The following is a 13,449-nucleotide window of genomic DNA, read 5'->3' as shown; positions in this document are numbered from 1 at the left end:
AGTCGAGCAAAACCCCTAGTACTCTGGTTTCAGATTCGACTTTGAAGATTTGACCATTGGTCAATGATATTGATGATGGGGCCTCAACTCCCTGATTTTGGAACCACAGCATCTTGGTTTTTTGTGCACTTAATTTCAGTTTATTGTTCAGGATCCAGGTGCTGACAGCAGTCATTCCATTTGCCACAGACTGAATTGGATTTATGTGATGCTGTCACTGGTGAGAGAAGCAGGATGTTGTCTGCATAAGATAATAGTAGTTCATTAAGTCCCAGGTGTATTGAGGCAAGGGGATAACATAAAGAGATTGAACAGGATGAGTGAGAGGGGAGATCCCTCCGTAGGAGACCAGAAGTTAGAAAGTTAGTTGTTTTGCTTGACAGAATAACTTCAATTTGAAAGGAATTCGCTGAACCATTTGAATACTGTCCCTGTTATTCCTATCAGATCCAGGAATTCAAGTAGAAATGTGTGGTCAACCGTATGGAATGCCGCCAATATATCGAATTGGGAAAAAATTATTTGGTCGCCTTTGCGACATATGTAGTTAGAACTAGCAGCAATGTTTCCGTATTATGTGACGATCTGAAGCCAAATTGTGACCAGTGTAAAATAGAGAATTTTTCCAGATATAAAGAGAGATGTTTACTAATGTAGGTTTCTAGTACTTTAGTAAAAAGGGGTATGCAGGGGTATGCTTGCCACTGGACGGTAGTTGGCAGGCGAAGTTATGTCTAGCTCAGATCCCTTCAGTAGTGGAGTGAGAACAATTTTACCCATGTCAGGAGGAGAGAGCCAGTTTTTAATAGCTCATTGAAATTATCGAGTAGTTTACTGCTTCCATAGGGATGGATTTGAGTAGGTGCTTTGGGCATTCATCCATGGAGCAGTTGGCTCGGTAGCATTTCAATAGCATTGATCTTACATTCTCAACTGTTAGTGGTTAAAAAAAATTCCCAGTTTTGGTCAGTTTTGAGTCCTTGAGTTTGTAGGATCTCTGGTTGAGGTACGGTATGGACTATTTTCCTCTGCTGGTGTAGCTTTAGATAGTTCGGACCTAATTTGGAGGATCTTTTTGGCAAAATGATCAGCTAAGTCTTAGGTAGTAGGACATGTTTTCTGTGACTGTTTTAATTAAGGAGAAGTTTTTTTATTAGGATCATCTTGGCCTATTGCTGCTATAGAATTATCGTTTTGAGTCAGCAACCTTCTTTTTGTAGCATCAGAAGGGAGACTTCCATTTAGATTTATCAGTAGTATCTTCGTTCTTTCTCCATTGCTTTTCAGGGTGTCAACATTCCTTTTTTAGGGTGGATAATTCCTCTGTAAACCATGGAAAGTTTCTGGATATCTTGACCTTTTTAGTGGTAAATGGGGCAGTTTTTTCCATTGAGAATACTGACCATTTAACCCCACTCGCTATTTTTTTAATCTTTTAACCAGTTTTTAATCTACAATAGAACATTACTTCCTATCCTATGATGCTCCAATTTCCTCTGGAGGTTTTCATGAGGTACTTTGTCATATGCCTTTTGAAAATCCAGATACACAATATCAACCAGCTCAACTTTATCCACGTGTTTGTTCACCCCTTCAAAGAAAGGTAGTAGATTGGTGAGGCAAGATTTCCCTTCACTAAATCCTTGTTGGCTTCATCTCATTAATCCATGCTTTTGAATATGGTCTATAATTTTATTCTTTATAATAGTCTATACCATTTTGCTCAGCACAGACGTCAGGCTCATTGGTCTATATATTTCCTGGATCACTTCTGGAATCTTCAAAATAATCAGCGTTACATTGGCCACCCCCCAATCTTCCAGTACCATGCTTGATTATAAAGATAAATTACATATTACTCTTGTATCTGGAAAATGGAGGTGGAATCTGATATCTCAGACGACCAATGGACTTCCTTTTGGACTCAAACTATTCAATGTATTACATCAGCATCTTTGATGCAGTCTCTTTACTTTGTTGCTCACAGAGTGCAATGGACTCCAAACTGCTTATATAAGCTAAATAAAGCTTTCATCCTGGAATAAGTGCTGGTCCTGTCTCACTGGGATTGATAACTTGGATTATTTTTTTTTCTGTCTAGTGGTTCAAACATTTTGGAACTGAATATGGACGAGGAATGTATCATTTTTATGTATCCAGTAACCCCTGTTTTATTCAAACTTCTTAAATTCTGTTCAGCATATGAAGTTAGCAAAATTTCTACATCTCAGCTTTATCAACATCTTCCAATCCCCTCATGCCCCTAGTTGTCAAAGTTCATTTTTCAATTCTGTCAGTACTCTGAGATGAATACCATCCAGTCCAGATGATTTTCAATTTGTCAGAATGTGCCATTATATCCTCCAGGTTTATAGAGATTTCATTCAGTTTCTCTGACTCATCAGCTTTGAATACCATTTCTGGCACCGATATCACTCCCAAATCTTCCTCAGCAAAGACCAAAACAAAGAATTCATTTAATCTCTCCACTATGGCTTTGTCTTCCCTGATTGCCCCTTCTACCCCTCGATCATCTAACAGTCCAACTGATTCTTTTGCCGGCTTCCTGCTTTTAATATAGCTAAAAAGTTTTTTACTATGTGTTTTTGCCTCCAACGCAATCTTTTTTTCGAAGGCCCTCTTTGCCTTCCTTATGAGCACTTTGCATTTGACTTGACATTCCATATGCTGTTTCTTAAAATTTTCAGTCGGTTCTTTCTTCCATTTTCTGAACGATTTTCTTTTAGCCGTAATAGCTTCCTTCACCTCACTTTTTAACCATGCCGGCTGTCTTCTGGTCTTTCTTCCTCCTTTTTTAATATGTGGAATATATTTGCCTAGGCTTCCAGAATGGTATTTTTGAAGAGCATCCACGCTTAAGGTAAATTTTTGACCCTCACAGCCGTTCCTCTGTTTTTGTTTTTTTTTTCCCCACCGTTCTTCTCATTTTATCATAGTCTCCTTTTTGAAAGTTAAACGCTAATGTATCGGATTTCCTGCGTATATTTACTCCAAAGCTAATATCAAATCTGATCATATTGTGATCACTGTTATCAAGCGGCCCCAGCACCATTACCTCCCGCACCAGATCTACGCTCCACTAAGGACTAGGTCAAGAATTTTTCCTCCTCTTGTCGGCTCCTGTACCAGCTGCTCCATAAAGAAGTCCTTGATTTTGTCAAGGAATTTAACCTCCCTAGCATGCCTTGATGTTACATTTACCCAGTCAATATCGGGGTAATTGAAATCGCCCATTACTATTGTTTTGCCTAATTTGTTAGCGTCCCTAATTTCCTTTAACATTTCTACATCCGTCTCTTCATCCTGGCCAGGTGGGCGGTAGTACACTCCTATCACTATCCTTTTCCCCTTTACACATGGAATTTCAATCCAAAGGGATTCCAAGATGTGTTTTGTTTCAGAATTTTCAGTTTATTTGATTCAAGGCCCTCTTTAACATACAGTGCTACCCCTTCTCCAATTCAATCCACCCTATCACTATGATATAATTTGTACCCCAGTATGATAGTGTCTCACTGGTTATCCTCCTTCCACCAGGTCTCAGAGATGCCTATTATATCTAATTTTTCATTTAGTGCAATATATTCTAACTCTCCCATCTTATTTCTTAGGCTTCTGGCATTCGCATATAGACATTTCAAACTATGTTTGTTGTTCCTATTTACATCATCATGCTCAGTATTTGACAGTATTAATTTTCAATCTTTTGTCTGATTTTTATTTTTATTTAAGGACACCTGATCTACGGTCTCTTTTGCAACCTCATTATCAGGTTACCCTTTCTTCCCTGTTTTGGTGATATCTTTCAAAGATACCTTACCCCGAACCATGCGCTTTTGAGCGACTGTCGGCCTTCCCTCAGTTTCTAGTTTAAAAGCTGCTCTATCTCCTTTTTAAATGCAGATACCAGCAGCCTGGTCCCACCCACATATATTTCTCCACCCCCTCATTCTTTTCTCAGGTATGTACCCATGAACCACCTCCAAAATGTAATTCACTACCCATGTATCTAAGGCCAAGAGAAAAAAAAATAAGTAATTTAATTTGTCACCAGGCAATAGTAGGTTAACATTCAGAAGTCTTGTTTTTGAAGACTTTGCTGCGAACAGTAGAATTCTTCTTCATAAGTAGAAGGGGAAGAGAGCAGCTGTGTCAATATCACAAATAAAATACAAAATGAAAACGTCGGGCACATTGCAGCCTGTTCTTCCATTCAAAGAAGTGCATCACAAATGTCCCAACTTTTCACCACCTCGATTCAGAGCTAAAGATTTGGCACTCTGTTAATGTAAGAGAAAATGTGCTTATAAAACAAATCCATACCAAATCTAATCATGCTTTACACTCGGCAAGAGAGCACATTACAGATTCCAAGATGCTCCAGCTTCCCGTTTCCAAACTAATATGGAAACACTTGTTGAGGAACAAAATGTATCCAATGTTCTGGGGATCATCAACTAGACTTTGCAGCATTCACAACCACACATGAATTATCTGCGCGGTAAGAGTGATCAGAGTGCAAATCCTTAATACCTGACCTAAAGACAGATTGTGACAGGTGTAGAGATCCGCTGCATACTTCCACTGAATTCAAATAAAGTACTTTCCCTTCCTGGCGTATGCACAACTTTGCAGAATACAGTATTGTGAAGAGAACCTTCCTGTTGTGGAGTTCTAAACAGATAGGTGCCATCTTCCTACAATTCTGTGCCTCTTGGGCAGATTAATTGTTGCATAACAACAATTTATTTCCATTGTACTCCAAGGAGCCATGTCATCAAAAAGAGCACACGAGGTGCTTCTTTCCACCCAACCTAAAAAGTTTTGCAAAGACTGGCCTAGGCCTCAAGTGCCCTCTTTCAGCTGGCCAGGTCCGTGGGCCCATTCACATGTAATAAAAGCATGTGGCGCTTCCAGACCCAGAGACTCCGGGAGCCATTTCTCAAAGATATGAAGTAATTCACTATCTATTTCCTCTTCCAGCAGACCCACCAGTCTGTTATTTCACCGGCTCCTATTCTTTTGGTCCTCCAGTCGTTCCAAGAGTCGGGGTTTATCGCCTCGAAGCTGCGTGACCTGCTCCTCTGGGCCATATCGACAGATTTTTCTATACTTATATACAGGATTCTACTTCCTCTAGATGTTGTGTGAGAATCAAAATGCTCTTGAATCTCCTCAGTTACTGTATGTAATTTATTTAACTTATCTTCTGGCATCACCAACAATTTTGGAGATTTCTGTTGCAAAATCGCCGGTGAGTGAAGCTATAGCTCCCTCATTCACCTGCACCATCTTGGGTGATGTGGGTTTGATTTTTTCCCCTTTGCTGCTTAGGTGTTTTCAGCAGCATTACCTGGCCCCACATTTGCTGCATCCAGATTCACCCAATAGTGTTATGGGCAGTGCATATAAATATGATATCAGCTGCAAAAATGTCACAGGGCCGGTATAAAAAGGTCAGTTATGCTGGAGTGTGCAGGAGGTCCAGCCACATGCGTCCATTCAGCTCCACTGCATACTGGAAATCTCCTCTGAACTGTTTTGTTTTAATGATAAATGTTTGTGTTTTCTTTTACAAACAATATCTCCAGGGCAAGAGAATCAAAAAAGTAAATTCAAAGCAAAATATGTAAACAATTCTCTTGAGATTTAAAGCATAAGAAGTATATAAATTTTATATAAAGATATGAGGGGAAAGCCTCATAGAGCTTCAGATAAACAAAGGCTATAGAGCTTAATACTCTTCATCATTGTTCAGGCCTCTAAGACTTGTAGCTTCTAAGTCTTATATCCTGATGTATAACCTTGGTACACCAGTTCACACAATGTTTACTCACAGACAACTGTAGATCAGAGGTTCTGCCCCAATGCCAAAGAGTCTCCGTGATACTGAGAACAACATTAGCTCAGAGCTGGTTGAATGATGTACAATATCTTTTTCAGCAAGATATATTCAAGGTAAAAACTAAGTACTCTAACAGAGGGTAAGGCAGGAAAGGGTTCTGTACTGTCTAACAAATGGAGCCTCCCTCAGACTAAATGGAACAGAAAAGGGCGCACACTGACCCAGTGAGCAGGGGGAAAACCACCAATGGGAACAGAGCCTGCCAACTAGCAACAGCATAACCAATCATATAACAGTTCTATACAGACAGGCTAGTGAAGTCACATTGCCTGATAACTACACCCCTAACAATGCAACACTCATGTGACTCTGCAGTGAGATTGACAGAAAAAGTGTCACACTCACCCCAGAGCCACATTACAATCAGGGAAAGGCTGTCAGAGGACAGAACAATCAGCACTAAAAATAACCTCCTTCAACTTGCAGCAACATGAAAATAAATTTTTTAAAAGACATTTTTAACTTAGCTCAAACAGTCATGCCTTCTTCCTCCAGTGTGCACAATGCAAATCCATGACCGTTGGGGGCCAGCGTTTTATGTAGGCTGCTTCAGGGCTCATGGATTGCACTGGAAAAGAAGAGAATAAAAAATAAATCTTCCACATGTTACTGAACAATTACAATTTTCTACTCCATATGCTTACTTTTTTCTGTGCACAGCACCATAGTAAATGGCTGACATGTACAAAGGGCTAACACAGCTCCAGGAAGATGGCTTCCCCTTTAATAATGATGTCAGATTCCAAACTTCCCTTAGAGCCAATCAATAGTGATCAATAGAATTGGCACCACTCGATACGAACATTCAGCCCGTTGGGTTCCAGAATCCCAAGATGGAATATCCACTGTTCTTGCTGTATAAGGACCTTAAGACAGTCATATCCTCTGATTAAAGAAGCAGTCCACTGTAATACCACACACCACAGCAACTCAAAACAGTGTCAGTATTGTATGCAGTGTGCTGCAAGAGGAGCTGACAATTTTTGTGTTGGTATTTTTTTTGTGCTCCAGCAAGCACACCCAAAGTTGCCTACTAGTTTGCCCCATGTATAGTTTTTGATGAGGGCAGACAATACAGTAGATCACATGATTTCTCTTACAAGAAACATTGGTAGTCAATAAATATGCAGTACAAGTGGTAAGATGTATAAACTTATTTGTCTTTCTCATCAAGGTATACACAGTGCGTTCTCCGCAAGTAGTGTCCATTTTCATTAAACAACTGAGTTTCAGAAAATCTAGCAGGAAGCACCGAGGGACACAAAATTTTCTATATGGAAACCTAACGTGTTTTTCTAAAACGTTTACCCCTAGCATGTTCTCACAGGGATTTCTTATTGCTTATCTGCACAGGATGAAGACAATTTAACGTGTGTATTGAAATATACTTCAGCAACCAAATTTATTACTAAAGCGATTAGAAAATACCCAAGTCACAATATCCCAGTGTTTTCTGATCGCTTTTGTAATAAATTTGGTATTTGGGTATTTTCTAATCGCTTTAGCAATAAATTTGGTTTTCTAATTGCTTTAGTAATAAATTTGATTGCCGAAGTATATTTCAATGCACAAGTTAAATTGTCTTCTTCATCCTGTGAAGCTGTGCGAGGTAGCAATAAGAAATCCCTGTTAAACTTTGTTCACTAAATGTATGCTTCACAACTGTTGAAGGGTAGCCATGGGCCAGTAATATCTTCTGTAGATCTTTTGCATGTCTTCTAAATTCATCTTCAGAGCATATTCTGCGGTATCTCACAAACTGAGAAAATGGGAGACTGTCTTTTAACAATCTGGGATGGCAACTCTGGTAATCTGAAAAAGTATTTCTATCAGTTGATTTACGATACACAGTAGTGGCAAAGCTTTCAACTTCTTTCTTTACCAAAACATTTAAAAAAGACATAGATGTAAAGTTCATGTGCATAGTAAACTTCGACCTTGCATAGCTTCTGTTCAAAATTTCTGTAAAATCCTTTAACTCGTGCTCCGAGCCATCCCATAGTAGGAAGACATCATCTATAAAATATACCCATAATTTAACCTTCTATTATATTGAAAAAAGTTTTTCTTCATTGCCAAAGAGATTAGTTCCAGTATAAAAATAGAAGGAACCTGGATGTCTTCACGTTGATCCAAAAAGACTTTCAAAACTTTATCTTCCTCTTGTGGAGTAACCATATAGAGGGATATAACATCTAGTGTGTAGCCAGAAGTTCTGTATGTGGCCTGTTTAGTTGCCAAATGAGTCATAAAGTCTGTTGAATCTTTGATTTAAGAGCGTCCCAGTTCTACCAATAGATGCACAATACAGTCTGTATACACCGATAGTGGTTCCAGTAGTGATCCTCTGCTGGAGACGATAGGTCTTCCAGGCAGATTCATTGAGGTTTTATGTATCTTAGGCAATATGTAAAATGCTGAAATCTTAGGGCTTCCAATGTTTAAAAAAATGGAACTCCTTTTGAGTAATAAAATCGTGTGCTTATCCTGCTCCAGTGATCTTAAAAATTGTAGCCTATAATTCATGTGTAGGGTCCTTCAGCAACTCGGTATAGTCAGTCATTCAACAATTCTCTACAAAATTCAGTGTCTTTCATATCTCGATCTAGGATCATTGTGGCACCCCCTTTATCTGCTCTCCATATCACAATATCCAGAGTTGCTCCAAGATTCTTTAATGCCTGAAATTCTTAGAGCAGTTGAAGTTGACGTAATAATCCATCTTGTCTACCAGATCCAGTTCTTTTTAAGACCATTTGATTAAAAATCAAAAGCACTGGCTCGGGGGACCAGAGGTACCCACTTGGACTTATTTCTTACTCCTAGATATATCAAATTCTTGATATCCATTCTGAAAAAAATAACTTAACTTGAAATGTTCTATTGTTAATTATTTTCAGCACTTGGTATACTGCAAGTGATCCCTGAGGGGACCATGCGAATTACAATTTCTATTACAGGTACTTTGTACTGTCCCTTATGGGCTCACAATCTAAGTTATTTATTGTACCAGGGGCAATGGAGAGCTTGCCCAGGATCACACAGAGCTGCAGAGGGAATTGAACCTGGTTCCTCAGGATCTCAACCCACTGCTGACCACCATAAACCTCTCAAGATCAACTCTACTTTGAAAAACATCATGCCTTTGTGTGGGCACAAAGGATAATCCTTTAGAGAATACCTGTTGCTCCATAGTCAACAGCTGATAATGAGATAAGTTGATGTCTACTGTACTAGGCTGCGAGACACTACTGAACCTTTCACCTGTAAATCTCAAGAAAATTGTTTGTGTTTTCTTTTAAACAGAGATTGGTTTACACTGTGACAATGGAGTGGAAAACAACTGTCGAACATAAAACTAGGATATGAAATACCCTAACATGTATGCTATTTAGGAAATGTCCTTATAAATCTATGATGAAGCCATACTTAGACAAGAGGTAGAACTAAGGGAAATATGTGAACTTGATCCCCAGCAGATTTGGATTTCTACCTGCCAGATCCTGAGTCAACTGCCAAAAAGCATTCAGTCCCTCTTTGATACAGATGACCATCAGAGTGATAGATTGATACACCGACTGTAATGCATTTTCTGATTGAGGGTTTGGCTTAAGCATCTTTATTATTCTAAGGGGTAAACATGTGTCCATTTCCTTTTTAGCTGAGCATTGAACAAGCCCAAGCTGTTGCAGAACAGGTGGAAATGAAGGCCAAGGTTGTACAGTCAGAGGTCAAAGCCAGCACATCTAGGCACAAGAAGGCTTTGGAAGATAGAGAATGTGAGCTTCTCTGGAAGGTAAAAAATAAAAATAAAAAAATATGGGAAGGGGTAAGGAACAGGAACTCCTGAAGGTAGTTTTGCTGCTGCTTATTTTTTTTTTTAATGGTAATTAAATGTTTGATAGAGATGTGCATGGAAGAAGTTTTCTTTGTGTCATTTTTTGATTTTCCTCCCCTGCTTTTCCAGACATTAATACTTGCTAACTGAATTTATGCATGTTAGTTCATAGGTTGTGTTAAATCAATTTTGCACACACTAAAGTTTTTAAGGCATGCTACTGAATAAACAGCCCTAATCTTTGACATTTTTAACAGTTTCTCCTTATTTGCATATCTCATTTCTCATCTAAATCTGAGCGGTTGCTTCCTTAGACATAATTTATATTAAATTTCTCCCAACAAAAATCAAAACAGAAAATCCATCAAATCAATACATATCAAGTTGAAAAATGCACACCTAGGACTAGATTCTATATATGATGTCTGAAAAATCAGCACCAAAATGAAATATGCCTAAATTTCCATGCAGTTTATAGAATATGCCGAGCACCAGTCTGCGTGACTAAATTTAGCCACGGGCAGTTATGCAAAGTAAACCTTGGTGTAAATCCCAATGCTTAAATTACACATGAACCGGGTGTTTTCTATAACTACACACACAGATTTTAGAAACACCTGTGATCCACCCATTCCATGCCCTTGGCCATGCCCCCTCTCAAATATGTGACTTAGAATTTATGCGCATCATGTTACAGAATATGCTTAGACAGTACTGCGCGTAAATTCTAATTAATACCAATTAGTGTCAGTTGGCAATTATTGGCACTGATTGGCTTAACTAATTAAGCTGCATGCGCAAATCCAGAATACGACTGGATTTGCACGTACAACTTAAGTCATGCCATACAGAATTCCAGGGTTATTGTGACAAAATTGCATGTTTTTTTCTAACTCCATTTGCAAACTCATATGTCCAGGGACTGGATATGCAAAGTCACAGTAAAGTATATCTTGTTAGGCTAACGGACTCCATGAAGCATGTGTTTTCGTGTCTGTGTGTACAGAAGGACAGACTGATAGAGCCTTCCCAATAGACACTATCGCTTGGGCAAAATGTTTCTAAAAATTTATTTTATAAAGTAAAACTGTCCCTGTTTTCCAAATGGTGTTTTTTTTTTCTTTGTGGTGTGGTTGGTGGTCTGATTTGAAAAATAAAAACACAATGAAGTGTTATCTCTCATGAAAAAGGCACAGTTTATACAGGGGCCTCTTTTTTTTTTTCCAAACAGCAGTAAAAATTGGCTTTAGTGTGTCCTTACATGGGTCATTCCTACTCATTAAAGCCATTTTTACTGCTGGGGTAAAATGGCTGACTTTTCTATTTTTTTATACTAATGGTCATGTGCTAATTTTCCCATTAGCATGTGAACCCCCCCACCGCCACCTAGTTTGTGGTCAGTAAGGGCTCATGCACTAATCACACGCTAATCGGTTGGCACGCAGCAATGTAGCCGTGCTAACTGATTAGTGCAGAACATTCCTGCTCTCCACCTCCAGCCCTAAAAAAAAAAAATCTCTTTGGAGTGTGGATAGCACCTGAGCGTGCCCCATGGTAAGGCATTTTTTGCTGCGATAAGCACACGTTAGTGCTTACCACAGCTCTGTAAAAGGACCCCCTTGGTTTGTATTGGTTTCCTACCAATGACCCTTCAGTCTTCTGCACAATATGTTTCTCAGACTGGAGAATGCTGCCTATCAGAGGTGCTCCTGTATGCCAAATGATTATGCATTAAAATCACAAAACGTCACAGAATCTTATATTGGACTTGAGCTCTGCTGTTTATCCATTCGACAGTAGCCCTCAATTACTTTAGATGTATCTTACTATTCTTTCTTTCTTTTTTTTTTTTTTTTTTAATCTTAGGTGGAGAAGATTCGTCAAGTAAAAGCAAAATCTCTGTACCTGCAAGTTGAGAAGTTGCGTCAGAACCTGAACAAGTTAGACAGTACCATTAATGCAGTTCAACAGGTGTTAGAGGATGGCCGCAGTCTGGATATACTGTTAGCCCGAGACCGGATGCTAGCTCAGGTGCAGGAGCTGAAGAATGTGCGAGGTTTCTTGCAGCCCCAGGAAGATGATCGCATCATGTTCACACCACCTGACCAGGCCTTATATTTGGCCATTAAATCCATTGGGCTTGTCAGCAGTGGAGCATTTGCGCCTCTGACAAAAGCCACTGGGGAAGGACTTAAACGTGCACTCCAGGGCAAGGTGGCCTCTTTCACTGTGATTGGGTATGACCATGATGGTGAAACATGCCTTTTAGGCGGTGACATGATATCTGCATTGGTGATGGGTCCTGATGGCAACTTGTTTGGTGCCGATGTGAATGACCAACAGAATGGGACCTACCTGGTCAGCTACCGCCCACAACTAGAAGGGGAGCATCTCATCTCTATTATGGTATGCAACCAGCACATTGATAGCAGCCCTTTTAAGGTTACAGTGAAGTCTGGGCGCAGCTATGTTGGCGTTGGGCTTCCAGCAGTGTCTTTTGGCGGTGAGGGAGATGGTGATGGCAAGCTTTGTCGCCCCTGGGGAGTTTGTGTGGACAGAGAAGGCTACATCATCGCTGCTGACCGAAGTAATAATCGCATCCAAGTGTTTAAGCCCTGTGGTGCATTCTTTCACAAGTTTGGCACATTGGGATCCAGGCCTGGTCAGTTTGATCGTCCTGCAGGGGTTGCCTGTGATAGTTCTCGGAGAATCATTGTGGCAGACAAGGACAATCATCGCATACAGATCTTCACATTCGATGGTCAGTTCATACTGAAGTTTGGAGAAAAAGGAACTAAAAATGGGCAATTCAATTACCCATGGGATGTAGCAGTCAACTCGGAGGGAAAAATCCTGGTTTCAGATACAAGGAATCATCGCATTCAGCTTTTTGGCCCAGATGGAGCCTTCTTAAACAAGTATGGCTTTGAAGGAGCGCTCTGGAAGCACTTTGATTCTCCTCGAGGCGTGGCCTTCAACCATGAGGGGCACCTTGTTGTGACTGACTTCAACAATCACCGCCTGCTCGTCATTCACCCAGATTGCCAGTCAGCCCGCTTCTTGGGGTCAGAGGGCACAAGCAATGGGCAGTTTCTGCGCCCACAGGGAGTTGCAGTGGATCAAGAAGGACGCATCATCGTAGCCGACTCACGGAATCATCGAGTGCAGATATTCGAGGCCAATGGCAGCTTTTTGTGCAAGTTTGGCACTCAGGGAAGTGGCTTCGGGCAGATGGACCGCCCCTCGGGTATAGCAGTCACACCTGATGGTATGATCATTGTGGTGGACTTTGGAAACAATCGAATTCTTGTCTTCTAATCTGTTTGTAAAAATTGCAAGGAGAAACTGTGTCTCAGGGAAATTCTTTAAGAGTGAAAAAAAGATACAACACTGTTTTATGCCTACCTCATCTTAAAAGAATTTTTTTTGCAGACGAATGTTAACCTTTCCCTACAGGTTTTAAGCCTGTGAATTTGGGTCTATCTACCTCAGAACCTTTCCTTCCTCCCTTCCCATCCGCCCCTTATTTTCCCAGTAAAGTGCAGTGAAGACTTAGTTCTTCCCCAGTTTGTGGGTTTAGACGCACACAAATGTGCTGCTGTGCACAGTGGAGGATTTCAGTGTGATTTTGTGGACCAAGCCATAAAGGCTATATTGTAACTTTTTTTTTTTTGAGGATAAAAAG

The 13,449-nt window shown here is 40.1% G+C and overlaps 1 protein-coding gene across 1 annotated transcript in view; it reads left to right on the top strand.

Moving 5' to 3' along the window:
- Positions 1 to 13,082, top strand: part of TRIM71 (tripartite motif containing 71) — a 146,998-nt gene extending 133,916 nt beyond the window's left edge. The window contains exons 3-4 of the mRNA XM_030190024.1: positions 9,588 to 9,722; positions 11,631 to 13,082. Coding sequence (XP_030045884.1) covers positions 9,588 to 9,722; positions 11,631 to 13,082 — 1,587 coding nt within the window. The remainder of the gene's footprint in view (positions 1 to 9,587; positions 9,723 to 11,630) is intronic.
- The last annotated feature ends 367 nt before the right edge of the window (positions 13,083 to 13,449 follow it).

This window comes from Microcaecilia unicolor, chromosome 1, assembly GCF_901765095.1.
Source record: "Microcaecilia unicolor chromosome 1, aMicUni1.1, whole genome shotgun sequence".
Taxonomy (NCBI): domain Eukaryota; kingdom Metazoa; phylum Chordata; class Amphibia; order Gymnophiona; family Siphonopidae; genus Microcaecilia; species Microcaecilia unicolor.
The sequence above is the reverse complement of the archived record's forward strand: the minus strand, read 5'-3'. Positions and strand labels throughout refer to the sequence as shown.